The sequence below is a fragment of the Adiantum capillus-veneris genome, chromosome 3 (assembly GCF_014529385.1).
Source record: "Adiantum capillus-veneris isolate H3 chromosome 3, ASM1452938v2, whole genome shotgun sequence".
Lineage (NCBI taxonomy): Eukaryota > Viridiplantae > Streptophyta > Polypodiopsida > Polypodiales > Pteridaceae > Adiantum > Adiantum capillus-veneris.
In genome coordinates, this window is record NC_140933.1 from 146,426,555 (window position 1) to 146,447,697 (window position 21,143).

Sequence of the window (21,143 nt, forward strand, 5' to 3'; positions counted from 1 at the left end):
ATGGCAACATGGCACACACAATTGCACCTCGCACATGCATGGCAGAGTCACCACACATGACCTCGCCAAGTTGCCAACGCATCAAAAAGAAGGCGACGAGAGAAAGAAAGAAATAGAAATTTTCCACCCAATGAAAGGGGACCACATAGCTGACCCATAACTCGACTCAAGGCTATGGCCTTCCAGCATGGCAGGCCAAAAAGAAGACTCCTCAGTAATTCATGGCAGGCCAAAAATACAAAATGCCATTTTGTTAAAATGAAGCGGGTATACCTATACAATACATTTCATTTGGTTAATATGAAATGGGTATACTCATACAGTACCCACCACCGCAAGCCATTGATTTTAATATGAAATGGGTAACCGCAAGTCATTGATTCTAGGGAAAATTACCAAAATACCCCTCTAATTTGCGAAAATTCCCAAAACACCCCCAATATTTTGTCACAAATTCCCAAAATGCCCTTCAATTTTTCCAAAGTTCCCAAAGTACCCCTAGTCGTGAGATTAAATTTCTTGAAAGACAAAAAAATTTGTAGCTTTTCATAAGAAGACTGATTGTCTATCAATACAAGATGCTAAATATAGAATTTGGGAATATTACGTAGGCTTTAGAGATGAATTTCTTCATTATTTGTGACAAATTACATGCTAAGCACTCAAAAACAGAGCTTAATCGTCAAAAAGGAATAGAGATTAGAAAATCTTGAACAATCCAACCGAAATAGATGCAAGGATATTTTGGTGATTTTTGAAATTTGGGGGTATTTTGGTAATTTTCCCATGATTTTAATATGAAATGGGTATAGTCATACAATACCCACCACCGCAAGCCATTGATTTGAAACGCAGCGATCTATACAAAGGCCATGTCAGCGATGAGCATCATCTTCATTGTCTTGCCCATCGTAGCTTCCTCCATTCCAGGGTTTAACTGTCAGGGGCCCCAGTTTCAGGTGCTGCTCTTTCTTCTTCATGTGTGGAGAGAGAGAGAGAGAGAGAGAGAGAGAGAGAGAGAGAGAGAGAGAGAGAGAGAGAGATGTTCTTCTTAGCAGAAAATTTACTATACCACTAGTACAACGGCGCTGCCTTTGGCAGCTCTCTTGCCGAGTGGGAGGGTCTGCTGGAATCCCTTCCCCCTTTATATACAGTATGTATTATAGATAGTATAGATATAGATGAGACTAAGAAAACCAATGGGAGTGACTAGTGTAGGAACAAGGAGATGCTCGTAGGGTGTTCCTCGTTATATGACATTTACCATTTATGGCAGCACTTGTATATAATATGAACTAGTGTGCCATGATTACTTCGCAAGAAACGGTTCAGTTGAAGTAGTCGAGAACACTCCAGTTTGACACTGACGAGTGGTAAAAGTAGTTATGGTTTGGTAGCCTTTCCCTTGTCCTCTTTTCATCGCATGGTGCTCATACATCAAGTAGCTCTTGCAGGTTACTCAAGAATCTCATGCCTTGTGAACAACTTGGAGTGATGGGATTCTCTATTACTTCACTTCATAAAACAAACCTCCCAAGCAAGGCTCAAGAAGGTGCTGGACACAATGAATTATAGGTTACTAGTTATGAGTATAGGTCTTAGCAACCCTTTCCCTTATTCTGTTATGATTTTCACGATGCTCATACATCTAGTAGCTCTCGTTGGTTAATCAAGAATTTCATGCTTCTTGAATGACGTGGAATGATGGGATCTTTACTTTTTGATCATGATACTTATGGAATGCTATCGATTATTGAAAAATGCTAAGATTGCATTTAGAAGTCAAGTGATGATAAGTAAAGATAATATAATATCTTAGTTTTGCCTTGTAAGTTGATGCCAACATGTGTTTGAAATTTATTTAATATCTAAACCGCGCAAGATTGGAGACATTAAGAGTTAGCAAATGTTGAGTAGTAACAAAAATTTGTAGAGGTTAAAAGCTCATGAGAAATGCATCACATACATGGGATTCTTGTGTCCACGAAAAATAAAAAACCATACGTAAGTATGATGGTGACACCATCCTCACGATTATCATAATTCGTAGGGAACATGCCCTTCCCTCGTATTCTTGTATCTTCTCCAGTGTTGAAGAGTCATGATATGTTTCTCTTCAAGCGTTGGAGAGTTGTTACAATTCTCTTCCAAAGGTGAAGCGTCACTTTTTGTTTGGATTTGCAGTGCATGGGGAGGAATTTATTACCTTCAAGTTATGAAGACCTATCCATCACTCCTCCTCAGAGACAAGCCATAGTTTACAATTGCTATATATGCACATTGTAAGGCCAAGGAATAACCAAAATAGTTAATGCTGCTAAATTAGCTATATTTTAAAGAATTATAATTCTAAATGGATTATTGAAAATAATTTGATCCATAAGTGAGAGAATTTTCTCTTTGAGACATCCTAGTACGGATATTCCTAGTGCATCATTCCACGAGAGCACTGTGAATGGGAATATCTATTTGGCCACCAAGAATGAATACTTTTGATGCATGACATCAGATGGGAGAAGTATTCGACCATCTGGAATGGATATCTCTCGTCATGGGATGGGTGACGTAGAGCATCGTGAAGGAGTTGTTCCATAAGTCCGGTGAGTGAGACTAAGTGGTGAGAATTTAGATGCGTCACATGGTGGATGACGGGAACATTGAGTAGGTAATACTCCATAGTGTGAGTAGATTCCAAACTAAGTTAGAGTTGCACGCAAGAGGCAAGCACTTGAATGAAGATGGGTTCTTAGTAGTTGTGAGGAAATGCAGTTGCTTTCTGAAAAAGCGAATTACATTTTGGTTGCTTAAAAAGCAGATGCTTTTTCGTAAAGGAGTATGCGTCAGCATTTCATGAGATTCAATCTAGAGATGCCTGGGCAATGTGTGTGGAAGCATAAGGCTAACATATGAATTCTTATTGAGTTTTGTAGATTTAGATTATTTTTAAGTGTGTCCGACTGCTCAACTTATAATGGTCAGCCACTTCCATCAAAAAAGTATGCCAAAAACTGGGCGTTGTGATGAGTTTCTACGTCGTGGTCATAGATGCAATTGATCATTGCGTTCGTTTGGCCATTCATAGATCTCTCTTTCTAGAAAGGTGGTCCATGCCAATTTCTTTGTCAGAGCCGGAATCCTCTACGCACATTGATTTTCTCTCAGTAGAATTCTCTCTCTAAACCTGAATTTCTTATTTTCTCTCTACCACATATTTTCACTCTCTAGAATCTGCAATTTTCTCTCTAGAACAATGTAAAATTTTCTCTCTGAAAACGAGTTTTCTCTCTCTAAAGCTGAATCTTACAATAACAATAAAAAAAAGCGCTTTTGTTGAAAACAGCCAGCGTTAGGAAAAAGCAAGGGAAAAGGGGGGTTGTTTTAGGCGCCCTGCTTTTTGGGCAGGACCTGCTATTGTTGCATGTCTTGTGGACCTACAAAAGCATCCTCTCGGCATCATTTCACACACACTTCACTTGCAGATTGACGCCACATGATTGCCGGAGCACCACCTGTTGGATTTTAGTCCTCCGGCTCTTTGTATAAGAAGAGTTTACCTAATAAAGAAATACCTGAACGGGGGCATTGACAGTGGCAATTCAGGGCCACCAATTGTGTGAAGGGACATCCCGCCCCGACATCTTCTCTTCCCCCCCCCCCCCCCCCCCCCCCCTTCCTTTTCCTTCTATCTCTTTCACAATTCAGTTGTTTCAGGTTGTGTTCTTGAGTTTTGCAGATTGTAGTCGTCCTTGTGTTTCCATCCGATTCCTCACCGGAAGTGATTACAGTGGTATCAGAGCCCAGTTGCTTCCTTGCCCTCTGCAAAGTGAAGCACGATCTTGACAACATGGATGGAGAGCATGGAGACAATGCGGAAATCCATTGGACCCTTCCACCCTGAAGCATCCAGAGGAGACCATGCTTAGGACCATTGTGACATAAAAACGCGTTTCGGCCCTCCGAAACGGCGAAACGGCCGAAACGTTTCGACGAAACGGACGAAACGACACTATTTTTTTTTTCTCCCCTTTTGACCTGCTGACCCAAAACGGGTGTTTTAGGATTTTTAAACTCATTACAAAGCCTTACGAGGAGGACTCTAGCTAGTTTCTTATTGATATTTGGGCATTTTATGTAGTATGGCCAAAACTTAACTCATGTATTATTGGTCTTTTGGTCAGGACTCAAAATTCAGATCGTGTATTAGGAACTGCTTGTGTGATTTGAGTCATGATTCTTGTTATGAGAACATGAGTTTAGACATTGTTATTTGTTTTGCCGTTGTAATTTATCATGGTTTTGGCTTGGCTAGGTATTTCAATTTCAGCTCTTACCTTGTCACTCGTGACTCAAGTCTCACATCTAGATTTTGGTATTTCACATGTCTTGACAGGTGAATTTGTATGTATGTTCAATGTATAATTATAAGTACATACATGTAAAACGAAACCTGTGTTTCGCTTTCTCTGAGCTCGGAAACGAAACGTTTCAGAAACCTCGAAACCTCGAAACGCACGAAACCCCGAGACGTTTCATGTCACACTGCTTAGGACGCGGTTCGACAACATGCTTAGGACGCAGTTCGACAACTGGTGTATCTGGCTGAGCAATAAAAGCAAAACGTCAGGCACGATTGGATTGATTTGGAGGTTTTGCACAACTATTTGGGTTCTTTTAATCCTCCTGTTACCCTTGCTTTCCCTCAACAAAATTCTCAGATCTACTCTTCCCTTTCTCATAATCCCCTTGTTACGTCTTCACGTTAGAGCTCCGGACGTAAGAGAACGAGTGATCCAATTGAAGCCAAAAACAAGGAGTTATTGTTGGACTTGAGTAAACCAGCAGATCGGGGAGCGACGGCGACTTAGAAATGAATCCTATAATTTTTGGATTGCAGACATGAACCATGAATTTTGTTTTATGACATTTGTATCAATTTATGACAAATGATGACGATGATTATGATTATGGTGATCTTGGGTGTGCGATCAACATCCAAGCATGTGTCAAAGTCGACGATGCGGAAACGTAGAGACCAAGGGGAGAATGCATGAGAGAGAGAGAGAGAGAGAGAGAGAGAGAGAGAGAGAGAGAGAGAGAGAGTCAGTCCTGAACCAACCAATTTTGGCAATGGATTGATGATACATAATACAATGAGGACAATGGGTTGTATATATATACACCTCAATAATTGCCCTACATAGACTTTGACAAATAAGTGAAATAAATACCTAAAAGCCAAAATAAATTTTTGGATCACATTGGGCAGTTCACTTGAGATGCCATAACTTTAACACCCTCTTTGCAGCTCAAAGTGGACATAAATGGTGAGACCAAGTTGATGAAGAAGCTACCATGGACACCCCAGCAACAACTCTTACTGGATACACCTCGGATTTGCTACCCTCAACTTTTTACCTTAGAAGAATGCCATCTTGAGCATTGGTTGCCTTTTAGAAAATTGAAATGTAGACCACACTACATGTCACAAGTCTGTGGCAACTTTACTTGTTGATTTCTTTTTGGGGGAATTTTATTTGACTTGTTTTAAAGCACCCCTCTGGAAATGCCAATGCCCGAGTTGCATGATGCGAGGCGGACAGTGAGAGTCTAGGCCGGAAGGCCAGTGAGCACTGAAGTTGGGCAAATGGACTAAGGTTAGCCACGGTGGGGCTACGAGTGTAAATCACCTGATAGCTGGCCGACATTGCACTTTTTGATGTGGTTCCAGTGGTTATTGATGGTAGATGACCAGTGTGAGTGCCATGGAAGCATCTCCCAAAATTTAAGGAACTGCTATTTTGGACCTGAAAAATGTGTTCACGTCATTATCTCCGGTATGACAAGGGGAACATTTTATTACTCTGCCACGAAGTCAACTGGCAACCGGTCGGGAGATTTTTAGGCGGCAACCCCGAAACGGAAAATGGCCTGTAAACGCGCCAAGTGGCACATTTCTGTGCACTTTCCTCATGCAAGAAGAAGTGGCGCTGAATTTATAGCTGGGAGGCTCATTTGCAAGCTCTCTGTCATAGGTTAAGAGCTATGGAGTGCTTCCTTTCCCTCTTATGTATAGTGCGGTGCTAGGAGTGATGCCCTGCACGCTACGCACTGCTCTCTCTCTCTCCCCTACGAGCAGTTATGTTATGCCCCTCTAATGGGCTTCTCATTTGACCAATGTACAGTTGTGTGGGTTCATGTGTGATTGCCGAGGCAAGAGCCTCTTGCACAGGTACTGGATTAGCTAGCGGCTAATCCCCCGCAGGTACAGGTGAATTCGGAGAGGTTTCATGTGCGAAATCTTGTCCGATTCAAAGGGCAAGTAGCCCTACAGGTGCGGGAGCTCGAGGACTTGCTACGGATGCGACCGGCACACGAAACGGAGCAAGAAACAGAGAATTACAGCTTTCTGTGTATTTTTGCAGGTTTAGGATTTCGGCCCTAAACGGTCCCTAATACCCCCAGGAGGTTCGGGGACGCGAGGGGACCGTTGTAGAGGTGATCTGGCGCAATTTCGGAGCAGAAAACAGAGAATTCAGCGTGTTGAAGTTTCGTGCCAGGTTTTGCAAAGTGTCCGTATGCGTTGGGAAAGCCCTCTATGGTGTGGGGATACTGACTGTGAAGCGACCTAGTACAATTATGCTGCCGAAATCGGGCCAGAACAGGTGCAATTCAGCCCGGATTATGTAGGGCAGCTTGTAGGAAAATCACAGGTTTTTATTCCCTCTGTTAAAGAATAAAGAAATACTGAAAGGGACGCCAACCTTTGGGGCCTACAAGTGTCGCTGTCTGCTTGGGAGCATTCTAGCTTTCTGGCCGTGGTTTTGTTTTGAAGTGTAATTCCAGTCTCAGTTACAGGTTCCTTTTAAGTCATTGCTTTGTGTCGTATAGTCAAGTGAAAGAATCGGGTGAAAGCTAACGTCTACCGCCCTATGGGCTGGTTTGATGGTTATGTCGCCGGGACAAGATCACTTTTTCCTTAAGAAGTGAGCCTTGGTTGGTTTGCGGCGAAGACACAAAGCACAGGAACTTGGAATTACACTATGGCTAACAGGACAGACAATGCTAGAGAAGAGGGTTCCTCTTCCCAGGGTAGACAGGCTATTCCTTTACAGCATGAAGTTGGCGAGATTTCACGACTGCCACTCTCTACGCCTTTTTTTTGTGTGAATGCACAGCGAGAACAGGTTCAAGGGTTCATGATTGGGCACTTTGAAGCATAGTTACAAGGAACGGGAAACCGGAACGGGGACGGGGAACGGGAACGCGGAACAAAATGCCATTCCCTGTTACAGGTACTCCCGTAAAACACGGAACGGGGATTCAGAACGGGAACTTGGAATGGGAACGGAGAACGGAGACCTGAAGACGGCCATTCCCTGTTACTATGCTTTGAAGAGGATGCGTTCAAGACACAATTAGTTGTTGCTGTGAATGTCTTCACTCAGTTGGTGCAGAATTCGAGGTTTATGGATTATCTGCAAGCACCATTAAAGTCACAACAAGCAAGGGAATGTCCTCAGCGTACAGAGCCCGTTGAGGCTCAAGCCTAGGTCCCCCATGCAACTGAGCAGGATAGGGAGCATTCACATGTTTCGGAGTCACGTCAGGCTCCTAGACAGGTCCCTCCTGTCCATGAACAGGTGGCGAGGATCCCTACTCCACAGGTTTTACCAGTTCAACCCGCCACCTTTCAGGGTCAAAATGTTGCATTGAATGGACAGGTAACCAGCAGTCTCCAGGCAATGCGTCAGGTTTTTCCACCACCCACGGTACATCCTAGGTATTTTAGGGGTGGATCCGTGTTCCAAAGTATGGCTGGTTATGCGCTTGGAAACTAGCAGTACATGCCTGGAACAGTGTTTGGGGGTATGCATGGCATGACGCCAAACCCCATGTATGGTAACATTGGCATGCAACAAGGCTTTCAGAACAATCAGGGCCAGTTTGGGGTGCCACATGTCAATTTTGGCATGGCTGGTTTTTGGGGACAGCAGCCAGATATGGCACCTTTGATGCAGAATCTCAATGACCAAGGGGCACAGATGGTCCCTACTACAATGCCCATGCTGCAGACGCTTCCCTATGACAATTTGGGGCCAACAGAGAAGCCAAAACCATACAAAGAAGGAGGTGCAGCTGTGAAGTTCAACACCTTTAGTGGCTTCGAGGAGAAAGCAAAGGCTCTTACTTTCCTCCAGCAGTTTGATACAGCTTATGCAGGAGGGAATTTTACAGAAGCCTCTAAAGTCAGAAAAGCTGCCACTTTCTTAAAGGACAATGCGCTCACATGGTGGTCGACATTGTTAATGCAAGGACAGGCACCCACCACTTGGGTTTACTTCAAGCAAATGTTTGCATCTGCTTGGCTGTCAGACGAATTTGAAGCCGACGTCATGACAGATTGGCACCAGCTTACTTCGACTACATGCAAGAGTTTGCTGGAGTACAATAGGAGGTTCTGTAAAGCGTTACTCTCAGTGACCTCCTACAGATTTGTGCATTGACAGAGCAGATAGAGAAGTACTTTGTGGGTTGCCTAAAGGGCTTCGCGATTATTGTACCAGGAACAGAGTGGCTACCCTCACTCAGCTTATGGAAGTTTCTAACACTGGTCTTGCCTTGTTGAAAGGAGAAGACAGTGGGTTTCCGAGCAACGAGAAAGGAGGGCAGCAAAAGAAAAATTCAGCAAAGCAGCCCTTTACGAGAGCGGCTCCTGAAGCGTCCCAAGGGCCAGCTAGGTTCAATAAAGGCAAAGGTTTAGTCGAGACTTCTAGAGCGCAGGCAAGGAAGCAGAAAAGGAAGACTTTTATGCATAAGACGCCCGAGGAAAAGAAGGTCTTGATGGCTGAAAACAAGTGCTTTTTATGTGAGCAGACTAGTCATTTTGCAACCAACTTCCACAAAAGAAAAGGCCAACTGACTCAGATGACAAAGAGGATAGGAAAGGAAAGAAGCCTATGCCCTCGACAGGTTTAGTACCAGACATGTTGGGCGACATGCCTAGTATAGATGCCAGTGAGTTATGCAGAGCGTGGGGTAAAGTTAGAGACCAGATGGCACTTATCTTCTTTGATCCAGGTGCCAAAGCGAACTTTATCACGCCAGAATTAGCTATGCAGTTGGGCATCAGAGCTGAAGAGATGGGGTATACCGCAGAGGCAGGATTGGCATGTCCTGGCCACTCAGAGTGCGTTACTCCCATCATTGGAAAGCTGCGTCTGCATATTCAGTCGTATGTGGACACAGAAGAGTTCTACATCATGCCGCTGGAAGGATGTGATGTCTTGTTGGGGATCCCGTGGATGTTCCGAGTGCATGGAGTCTTGGATGCCTACAACAAAAAGATCACTGTACAACATAGGGGCAAAACTCACATCTTGGATGTAAAGCTAAAAGGAGAGTCAGTCCCTATTGTATCTGCTTCTGCTATCACTTCTGTAATAAAGTGTCACGTGACACATCCAACTCTATGTGGCCGTGGACAATCTACAACATGATCAGGGTTCAATCAGTCCAGTCGGTCTAGATTTAGAAGTGATCTGGCACTTTTGTGAGTCTATTCGTAGACCGTGCATGCCCAGTCACTTAGTGTAGATGCATATCCTTTGGTTGCACACAGCATGATCATCAAAATTCCCATCAGAATCCATCAAAATTAGTTAGGGGAATTTTCCAGTGCATTTAGCCTATTTTATTTTTAAGTGACTTCCCAACAAAAGTAGGTAGGGCAATTTTGCTAAGTTAATATATAAGCAAACCCAAGTTAGCACTAAATGGCAGAAGAGGCAATAGGAGCTCCCGCTCAACAGGCATCTTCACAGCAAGAACCTCATTAGTACCCCTTGCGTTTTCGTTTTCCTCATCGCCCACACCCTAATTACCCTAGGGTTTTCTGTCCCTAGCAGATTTCCACCGCATCAAGCACCAAGCCTTGGCGATCTCAGCATTGCAGTGTCGCCGTCATTCCGAGATAGCCTAGCGTTTTACTAACGCTACAGCAGCCAGCCAGCGTTTTTGGTTTTCAGCCCTTTTGCAGTAGAAGGCTCAACGTTTTCAGCATGCATTAGAAGCAACAGATTCAGCCCTAGTCCCATGCAAAAGAACCTCATTTTCAGCCATTAAAAACGCATCCAAAACAGTCATTTTCAGCCACCGAAAACAGTCCTAGATTTCAGCCCCTAGCGTTTTTGGACAGCAGTAGAAAGACCGCAGATTTCAGCCCTAAAGTCGTCGTCGCCATCCCCGTCGTCGTCACCGGCATAGTCCCAGGTTGCATCAGTCCATTGCATCGTCATTGTACCACTTTGTGCAATCATAAGTAGACCACTCTCGCCGACGAGAGTGGGGCCTTCGGAGGAGGGTTTTACGTCGTCTCTGGTGTCGTATCTCTTTTTCTCTCTCTATCTCTCAGTCTCATACACTTGCTTGCACGGTGTTCATTCACTTTGTTTGTGGTCATAGCACTTTCCATTAAGAACGGAAGGCTCTACCTTCCATAAGAACTAAAAGGAACCCTTGAGCACAGTTCGGAGCACTCATCTTGAGCAAAGCGCAAACATTCATTCCGCTGCACCTAACATAAAGAATCATCTTTCTACGTACTTGGTTTTTGCACCTGATGTTTCAGATAGTTGTCAGTCAAATTTATCTATGTTAGATAAAGATAGGTTAGCATTTTTGCAAAAGTTCAATGGCTGTTTTTCTGATTCATTACCGTCTCAAGTACCGCCGGAGAGGCCCGAGGATCATGCGATTGATTTGGTGCCAGGTTGTAGCCCACCAAATAGGCCATCGTATAGGGTTAGTGAGGCGCAGCAGAAGGAGATTAGGAGCCAAGTGGAGGAGCTCTTAGAGAAAGGGCTGATTCAGCCTAGCTAGTCACCCTATTGCTCCCCAGTGTTCTTAGTACAGAAAAAGGATGGCTCGTGGCGCATGTGTATTGACTACCGTGCGTTAAATAAGAACACCATCAAGAATAGGTTTCCTATTCCAAGGATTGATGATATTCTTGACCGCCTAGAGGGTGCGGCGATTTTCAGCAGGATCGACCTTAAAAGTGGGTACCATCAGATTCGAATTAGGCCCGAGGATGTGCACAAGACTGTGTTTAGAACGACATTTGGTCTCTACGAGTTCTTAGAGTCACCAAATGTATTGCAACTCTACCTTGAAGCCTTTGGTTTACCACCTACATATTCTCCAACTCAAGAAGAGCAAAAGTCAAAAGGAAAGAGACCTGCGCTAGAGAGGGGTGATCCAGGAGCTAGCACTTCTCATTTACCTATGGATTTAGTGCAATACACTTCTCATTTACCTATGGATTTAGTAAGTATGTCTTGTCAGTTGTCAAGAGTACTACAATTGCTTCTAATGAGTACATGTTGATGCATTTTTAAACTACTGGTTTATTATGCTTGAAAGGATTCGAAGTGTACTAAAAGTTATGGACTCCATTAAAGCCAGTGGCACAATGTGAAAGCTATCCACTATGTCAATGAAACAGTCTCACAGGTAGACCATACATGAGTTAACAAGTGTTGAATACACAAGAGTGTTAACTATGAGCATGTATGTCTCGTACCATGTTAACCAGGTGTGTACACACGAAAAGGTTGACATCCGTCATACGGTATCCACGAAGTGCTGTACACACTAGTGGATTGATATTCATGCAACGAGGACGTTCGTGATTTCAAGAGGGGGGTATGTCACGAGTCTGTGGCAACTTTACTTGTTGATTTCTTATTTGACTTGTTTTAAAGCACCCCTCTGGAAATGCCAATGTCCGAGTTGCATGGTGTGAGGCGGACAGTGAGAGTCTAGGCTGGACGGCCAATGAGCATTGAAGTTGGGCAAATGGACTAAGGTTAGCCACGGTGGGGCTACGAGTGTAAATCACCTGATAGCTGGCCGACATTGCACTTTTTGATGTGGTTCCAGTGGTGATTGATGGTCAGATGACCAGTGTGAGTGCCATGGAAGCATCTCATAAAATTTAGGGAACTGCTATGTCACGTGACACATCCCAACCCTATGTGTCCGTGGACAAGCTACACCACAGCAGGGTTCAGTCAGTCCGATCAAGTTAGATTAGCAGTGATCTGGCACTTTTGTGAGTCTATTCGTAGACCGTGCATGCCCAGTCACTTAGCATAGATGCAAATCCTCCGGTTGCACACAACATTATCATCGGAATTCCCATCAGAATCCATTCGCATCAGTTAAGGGAATTTTCCAGTGCATTTAGCCTATTTTCCTATTTATTGGGATTTTCACTTATTATTTTAAGTGACTTTCCAACAAAAGTAGGTAGGGCAATTTTGCTAAGTTAATATATAAGCAAACCAAAGTTCACACTTTCTGGCAGAAGAGGTAGCAAGAGCACCTTGCTCAACAGGCAACTTCTCAGCAAGACCAACCCCTGCGACTACTCTGGCGTTTTCCCCACAGAAGACCTAGCGTTTTTGCATCAGATCAGCCTTGGTGATTTGTGCACAGCAGATCAGCCCCGGCGTCATCACGACACAACAGATCAGCCTAGCGTTTTTGCATTTGCAGAACCCCGGTGACAGAAGGACCAATCTCAGCCCTGGCGTTTTTGGATTTCAGCAGCAAATTAAGACCGGCATCATTCACCTAAAGTGTAGCAGATTCAGCCCGTAAAGGCCATCAGTTTTCAGCCCTAAGAAACCTCATTTTTCAGCCATAAAAACGCAGCCAAAACAGTCATTTTCAGCCACCGAAACAGTCCCGAAATTCAGCGATTAGAAGATCTCAGATTTCAGCCCCATCGTCGTCGTCGTCATCGGCATAGACCAAGTTGCATAGTCCATTGCATACGCATTGTACACCTTTGTGCAATCAAAGAATAGACCACTCTCGCCGACGAGAGTGGGGCCTTCGGAGGAGGGTTTTACAACCTCTCGGTGTCGTATCTCTTCTCTCTCCTTCTCTCAGTCTCATTCATTTGCACGCACAATCCACTCACTTTGTTCGTGACCACAACACTCTACGAGATGGAAAGCTCTCTCTTTCCCTAAGAACTAAAAGGAACCTTGAGCAGTAAAGATCACTAATCTTGAGAAAATACAACATTCATTCCGCTACACCTAACATTGGTATCAGAGCTTTGGAAGTGTTCTGCATTACTCAAGGAAAGAACCACAAGAATTTTTTTGCTTGTTGCGATCTCACGAACCCAAGTTTACTTTGGCGTGGCGATTCCTAATCGTGTTTTGTTGAAGAGTGACAGGAATCCCAAGAAAGAAGGGCTTGTCCAGCCTCCCCTTGTGTCTCTTTTCACTCATTGAGAGCGGACCGTGCACTTAGCGGCCGGCCAATCGACGTGAAGTGGGAAAAAGCAACCTTGGTGTGAGCGCTAGGCCGCCAAGGGGTGCGCCCGCAGAAAAGGGTAGAACTCGGGTGAAGAGAAGATCCTTCTCCAACGCGATTTGCAAGCGAAAGAAAACCCCAAGAACCCAAGATCCCCAAGAACTCAAGAACCTCAAGAACCCTAGATTCTCACGAATCAAGGACCCCAAGAACTCAAGAACCTCAAGAACCCTAGATTCTCACGAATCAAGGACCTCAAGAACCTCAAGAACCCAAGTTCCTCGTGAACTTAAGAACCCAAGACCCCCCAAGAACCCAAGTTCCTCGAGAACTTAAGAACCCAGACCACAAGAACCCACGACTTCAGAATGGTCATCACTCGAAGCGGAATGGATACTTCGCTTAGAGGTGATGAGCATGAGAGAGGCGAAGAAGAATTTTCCCCACCAGGAGGTTTTTCAGACCCTTCCCCATCTACGAAAAAGATTGCACCAACTCCTATGGAGGAGTTGAAGCAGTTGTTTCTAGAAAGGAAGTTAGAACGTGAAGCAAGAAATGCAGAAAGAATGGCAGAATTTGATGATGAATGCAAAGAAAGAAAAGCAGAAATGGAACGCAGACACGCAGAAAGAAAAGCAGAAATGGATCGCAGACACGCAGAAGACAAAGCAGAAAGAAAAGCAATACCAGAACAGAGCGACCGACAAAACAAAGAGTTCTGGTGACTCTATTCTCAAGTTTAGACACAAATGCAAGAGATTTGGGGAAAGGAGACTGTCTCAGTCTCTTCTTCTCCAAAGCATGATACACAAGATTTGCATGATTGTGTGAAGCATGATGATGATTTGATTGACAATGACTTGCATGATGATTTGAAGCACAATGATAAGCATGATGATTTGGATGCCAATGATTTGCATAATGATTTGGATGACAATGACAAGCATGATGATTTGCATGATCAAGATGTGATTTCTCACAAGCATGATGATTTGCGTGATCAAGATGTGATTTCTCACAAGTATGATGAGTTGCATGAAGAAGATGTGATTGTTCACAAGGATGATGTGTTAGTTGATGCTTTTTCTAGCAAAGCTAACCTCGTTGTAGATTCGATCAATCACGAAGATCCGATCTTGGCTTTCGAGTCGAGGTCCAAAGAACCCCCACAAGACGATTCGATCATTCAGGAAGAACCGATCTGGGCTCTCGAGCCTTGGTCCAAAGAGCCCTTACAGGAAGTATTATGTGTTCGCATGATTGATATGCACGCATTGTTCGAACGTTTCATTCGTGAAGGTTTCCTGTATTTTAGTCAGCATCGTTATGTGATCCCTTTTCCTAGGCATGACATATTGTATGTTGAGCACGTTTCTCTCATGGATGAGCACGAATGTATGCGGATTGTTCATGAAAAGTTGAAAAGTTTGTATGTAAGGAAGTCACATTCCATGTCTCTTCCTTGGCATGACACAGTTTCTGAACGAGCACATGATAGTATGAGCACCAAGCATGAGCATTTCCAATGTGATTTGCCACAGTTGATTGATTTCGATCAAACAAAAAAGATTCGAGCGCATTGTTTGCATGTGTTTGATGAACGGGTTGTCACTCCGTCTCTATGTTCATCTACATTGCATACACAGTCTTTAGAGAAGACAAGATTTTTTTCCTTCACTTTACATGGAATAGGTATGTTCATGGTTTTGTGTTGGAGATGGTTTCAGGAATTTTCAGCCATGGAGATTCTTGAAGACAAAAGAAGCACGACTCTACACGAAGTTGAAGCAAGAAAGGAGATTCAAAAGATTTTGTGTCGCTTTCTGCGCGGCCCAAAGAAGCAAGCGTTGCAGACCTTTATGAAGTTCAAGTACCGCACGACCCACACATCAGAGTGGGCCGGCGAAGAGTCCCTTCCAGGATTCCGGATGCTGTTGGCGATCTCCCTCGACGCCCTACAGTTCGGTACCAGTACCTCACTTTGAAAAGGAGGGGATGTCACGTGACACATCCCAACCCTATGTGTCCGTGGACAAGCTACACCACAGCAGGGTTCAGTCAATCCGATCAAGTTAGATTAGCAGTGATTTGGCACTTTTGTGAGTCTATTCGTAGACCGTGCATGCCCAGTCACTTAGCATAGATGCATATCCTTCGGTTGCACACAGCATGATCATCGGAATTACCATCAGAATCCATTCATTAGTTAGGGGAATTTTCCAGTGCATTTAGCCTATTTTCCTATTTATTGGGATTTTCACTTATTATTTTAAGTGACTTTCCAACAAAAGTAGGTAGGGCAATTTTGCTAAGTTAATATATAAGCAAACCAAAGTTTACACTTTCTGGCAGAAGAGGCAGCAGGAGCACCTTGCTCAACAGGCAACTTCTCAGCAAGACCAACCCCCGCGACTACTCTAGCGTTTTTCCCACAGAAGACCTAGCGTTTTTGCATCAGATCAGCCTTGGTGATTTGTGCACAGCTGATCAGCCCCGGCGTCATCACGACACAGCAGATCAGTCTAGCGTTTTTGCATTTGCAGAACCCCGGCGACAGAAGGACCAATCTCAGCCCTGGCGTTTTTGGATTTCAGCAGCAAATTAAGACCGGCATCATTCACCTAAAGTGTAGCAGATTCAGCCCGTAAAGGCCATCAGTTTTCAGCCCTAAGAAACCTCATTTTTCAGCCATAAAAACGCAGCCAAAACAGTCATTTTCAGCCACCGAAACAGTCCCGAAATTCAGCGATTAGAAGATCTCAGATTTCAGCCCCATCGTCGTCGTCGTCATCGGCATAGACCAAGTTGCATAGTCCATTGCATACGCATTGTACACCTTTGTGCAATCAAAGAATAGACCACTCTCGCCGACGAGAGTGGGGCCTTCGGAGGAGTGTTTTACAACCTCTCGGTGTCGTATCTCTTCTCTCTCCTTCTCTCAGTCTCATTCATTTGCACGCACAATCCACTCACTTTGTTCGTGACCACAGCACTCTACGAGACGGAAAGCTCTCTCTTTCCCTAAGAACTAAAAGGAACCTTGAGCAGTAAAGATCACTAATCTTGAGAAAATACAACATTCATTCCACTGCACCTTACATGCTATTTTGGACATTTTATTACTCTGCCGCAAAGTCAACTGGGCAACCGGGCGGGAGATTTTTAGGCGGCAACCCCGAAACGGGAAATGGCCTGTAAAGGTGCCAAGTGGCACATTTCTGTGCACTTTCCTCATGGAAGAAGAAGTGGCGCTGAATTTATAGTTGGGAGGCTCATTTGCAAGCTCTGTGTCACAGGTTAAGAGCTATGGAGTGCTTCCTTTCCCTCTTATGTACATTGCAGTGCCACGAGTGATGCCTTGCACTCTATGCACTGCTCTTTCTCTCCCCTACGAGCAGTTATGTTATGCCCCTCTAGTGAGCTTCTCATTTGACCAATGTACAGTTGTGTGGGTTCATGCGCGATTGCCGAGGCAAGAGCCTCTCGCACAGGTATTGGATTAGCTAGCGGCTAATCCCGCGTAGGTACAAGTGAATTCGGAGAGGTTTCACGTGCGAAATCTTGTCCGATTCAAAGAGCAAGTAGCCCTACAGGTGCGGGAGCTCGAGGACTTGCTACGGATGCGATCGGCACGCGAAACGGAGCCCGAAACAGAGAATTACAGCTTGCTGTGTATTTTTGCAGGTTTAGGATTTTGGCCCTAAAAGGTCCCTAATACCCCCAGGAGGTTCAGGGACGCGAGGGGACCGCTATAGAGGTGATCTGGCGCAATTTCGGAGCAGAAAACAGAGAATTCAGTGTGCTGCAGATTCTTGCCAGGTTTTGCAAAGTGTCCGTATGCGTTGGGAAAGCCCTCTATGGTGTGGGGATACTGACTGTGAAGCGACCTAGTACAGTTATGTTGCCAAATCTGGGTTAGAACATGTGCAATTCAGCCCGGATTATGCGGGGCAGCTTGTAGGAAATTCACAGGTTTTTATTCCCTCTGTTAAAGAATAAAGAAATACCGAAAGGGGCGCCAACCTTTGGGGCTTATAGGTGCCGCTGTCTGCTTGGGAGCATTCTAGCTTCCTGGCCATGCTTTTGTTTTGAAGTGTAATTCCAGTCTCAGTTACAGGTTCCTTTTAAGTCATTGCTTTGTGTCATATAGTCAAGTGATAAAGAATCGGGTGAAAGCTAACGTCTACCGCCCTACGGGCTGGTTTCACTACGTCCAAGAATGAACTGTGAACACATCACGTTTAAAATATTCCAAGAAAATGAACTTCGGAACACATCCTGTCTATAATCTGGCCAACAACAATGGATTGGTGCACTCATCCATAGTGTGTTGGATATGTTTGATTGGTTCCCTGCCAGATGCATGTGCCTTGAACTCCGACCCACGAGTTCAAACACCGGTGACTTGAACTTCAACACAAGGGTCTAAGTTATTTATAGATAGCATTGCTTGCCCCTGTGTGCCACTCACAAGTTTCTATCTGGTTGAAGCTAGTGATAGCAACGGTCTCCACTTGACTAGAAGACGGGAGTTCTTGCCAACGTAGTCTCCACTTGTCCTTTGTAGAGCCTCTCTCTTTGCCTCTGGATCTACAATCTCTAGACAAATGACCACACTTTCCACAATTGTAACAACGCTATCGGTCTTCTTTCTGGAATCCGAAGCAGCAAGTGCTTCCACACCTTTGACATAAATCTGAATTTAGCCTTGAGTTATTAACACGGCTTCCTCCTCAATGTGAAAAGAGCTGAGATCATTAAATTCTAGCTTTTCCTTCGTGATTTGTAGTTGAAGTGTCCTAGACACCGTTTCGTACGTCTCACGCAACTTCGTGAGTACCAAAGCAGCTAATTGAGTACTTGTGAGTTCACTTTTTATAGCCAATAGTTGATCATGGATAACCTTAGCCTTCATAAGCAATGCTTGCATGGAACTTCTGGGTGGAAACTGTCACCAGCATGTGACTACTATCTATCCTTTTTGTTGATTTCTTTCTTATTATTTATTTATTTTCACTTTTTGGAAACACCCCTCGGGAAATCTAACTGCCCTGCATTGCATAGCTAGTGTGGAACTGTTCAGAGGGAGTCCAGGCCTGAGGGCAAGAGAGCACTAAGGTTGGACAAGGACTATGGTTAGCCAAAGTGGGGTCATTGACTAGCCAAAGTGGAATCCTTTGCTACAGAGGCTACATTTCAGTTCTTGGTGTGGCTGCATTGTACAAAGAGGGTCAGATGACCTAGAAAGATACAATGGAAGCATCTCCTAAAATTTAGGGAACTGCTATTTTGGGACCTGAAAATGTGTTCGCGTCATTACCTCCGGAATGACAAGGGGAACATTTTATTACTCTGCCGTGAAGTCAACTGGGCAACCGGTCGGGAGATTTTTAGGTGGCAACCCCGAAACAAGAAATGGCCTGTAAATGTGCCAAGTGGCACATTTTTGTGCACTTTCCTCATGCATGAAGAAGTGGCGCTGGTTTTAGAGAAGAGAGGCCCATTTTGCAGTTTCTGTCATAGGTTGAGAGCTATGGAGTGCTTACTTTCCCTCTTATGTACAGTGCGGTGCTAGGAGTGATGCCCTGCACGCTATGCACTGCCCTCTCTCTCCCCTATGGGAGTATGTTATACCCCTCTAGTGGGCTTTTCAATCGACCAATGTACAGTTGTGTGAGTTCATGCGCGATTGCCGAGGCAAGAGCCTCTTGCACAGGTACTGGAATAGCTAGTGGCTAATCCCCCGCAGGTACAGGTGATTCGGTGAGGTTTCACGTGCGAAATCTCGTCCGATTCAAAGGGCAAGTAGCCCTACAGGTGCGGGAGCTCAAGGACTTGCTATGGATGCGACCGACACGCAAAATGGAACCCGAAACAGTGAATTACAGCCTGCTGTGTATTTTTGCAGGTCTAGGGGTTTGGGCCTAAACAGACCCTAATACCCCCAGGAGGTTCGGGGACGCGAGGGAACCGTTGTACAGGTGATCTGGCGCATTTTCGGGGCAGAAAACAGAGAATTCAGCGTGCTGTAGATTCTCGCCAGGTTTTGCAAAGTGTCGGTATGCATCGGGAAAGTCATCCAATGCGTGGGAATATTGACTGTGAAGGGTCCTTGTACAGTTATGCTGCCGAAATCGGGCCAGAACAGCTGAAATTCAGCCAAGGTTGTGGGGGGCAGCTTGTAGGGAACCACAACGTTTATTCCCTCTTTTAAGAACAAAGAAATACTGAAAGGGGCGCCTATTTAGGGGCAAGTTTGGTGTCGGTCTTCTCATACAAGTGCAGTCTAGTAGCCTGTATCCCTTTCCCCTTTGTTGTGTCTTGAACGTACAGGTAAAGTGGGCGACAAATTAAATGGGTGAAAGCAAATAAGGTTTAAGTCTTAAGGTCTATCGCCCTTTTTGAAAGTACAGGCCGGTTTCATGGTTCCATCGTTGGGATTAAATCACTTTTTCCTATAGAAGTGAGCCTTGGTCAGTTTGGGCTTGAAGACACAGGGGATCATAGACCAGACAGAGGGAATTGCAATTATGGCTGACAGACGAGATGATGTGACTGAAGAGGTTTCCTCCTCATAGGGTCAACAGACACATGAAGTGGGTGAGTCCTCAAGACCACCACAGACGAATGATGATATATTCAGGACCCAGTTGGCTACTGCTGTGGCTATGTTCACACAAGTAATGGAGAACCCGAGGTTTTTAGCCTTTCTTCAACCTCCTCTTCCGTCTCAGCAAGTTGGGTCACTGGATCATATTCAAAAGCCTGTTAAGGCTCAAGCATAGGTGATTCATAGTGCAGAGTCAATGGAAACACCTGTACACTTGATGGAGAACATGCAGTCTCCACAACCTGTGGCTAAGGTGCAAGAACAAGTGGCTGAAATGCCAGTCTTTCAAGCTGTACCAGTTCAGCCAGCCACCTTTCAGCAGCCTATAGCTGGTTCTAATGGGCAGGGAAGCAACCTACAGGCTATGCAACAAGTCTTCCCACCACCTTCAGTACACCCTGGCTATTTTGGAGGTGGATCGGTATTCCAGAGCATGGCTGGTCATGCACCTGGAAATTAGTTTTACACGCCAAGAATAGTGTTCGGGGGTGCTCAAACAATGATGCCTTACCCATGTATGGTGTCACGGGCATGCTACCAGGGTTTCAAAGCATTCAGGGCCAATTTGGGATGCCATAGGCAAATTTTGGTATGGCTGGAATTACAAACTTTGGTATGGCTGGCATTTCCAGGTCAACTTAATAGCGGTCAAGGAACACAGATGAACCCTAACAGCGTTCCCATGTTTCAGTCACTTCCATATGACAACTTAACGTCGCTGGAGAGGTCAACTCCGTACAAAGAAGGTGGCAAAGGTGTGACATTCACGACCTTTACAGGGTTTGATGACAGGAAGAAGGCTCTCTCATTCCTCCAGCAGTTTGACAAGGCCTATGCAGGGGGAAACTTTACAGAGGCTTCAAAGGTCCGCAAGGCAGCCACTTTCTTGCTAGGGAATGCGGGACAATGGTGGACAACTTTATTGCTTCAAGGGCAAGCTCCATCTACATGGATTTACTTCAAGCAGATTTTTGTAGCAGCATGGTTATCTGATGACTTTGAAGCAGATGTCATGACAGAATGGCACCAGCTTAATGCTGCCACTTGGAAGAATCTGGATGACTACAATCGGAAGTTTTGGAAAGCTCTACTTCCAGTAACTTCCTATAGGTTTGTGCCATTGACAGAATAGATTGAAAAATACTGTTGTGGCCTACTTAAAGGATTGAGAAAGTACTGCACGAAGACCAAAGTCACTACT

The 21,143-nt window shown here is 44.7% G+C and overlaps 1 protein-coding gene across 1 annotated transcript in view; it reads left to right on the forward strand.

The window, feature by feature from the left end:
• The first annotated feature begins 806 nt into the window (after positions 1-806).
• LOC147461876 (putative phospholipase A2 homolog 1) overlaps positions 807-21,143 on the forward strand; it is an 83,828-nt gene continuing 63,491 nt past the window's right edge. Inside the window, exon 1 of the mRNA XM_086509345.1 lies at positions 807-959. Coding sequence (XP_086365471.1) covers positions 873-959 — 87 coding nt within the window. The 5' untranslated portion in view covers positions 807-872. The remainder of the gene's footprint in view (positions 960-21,143) is intronic.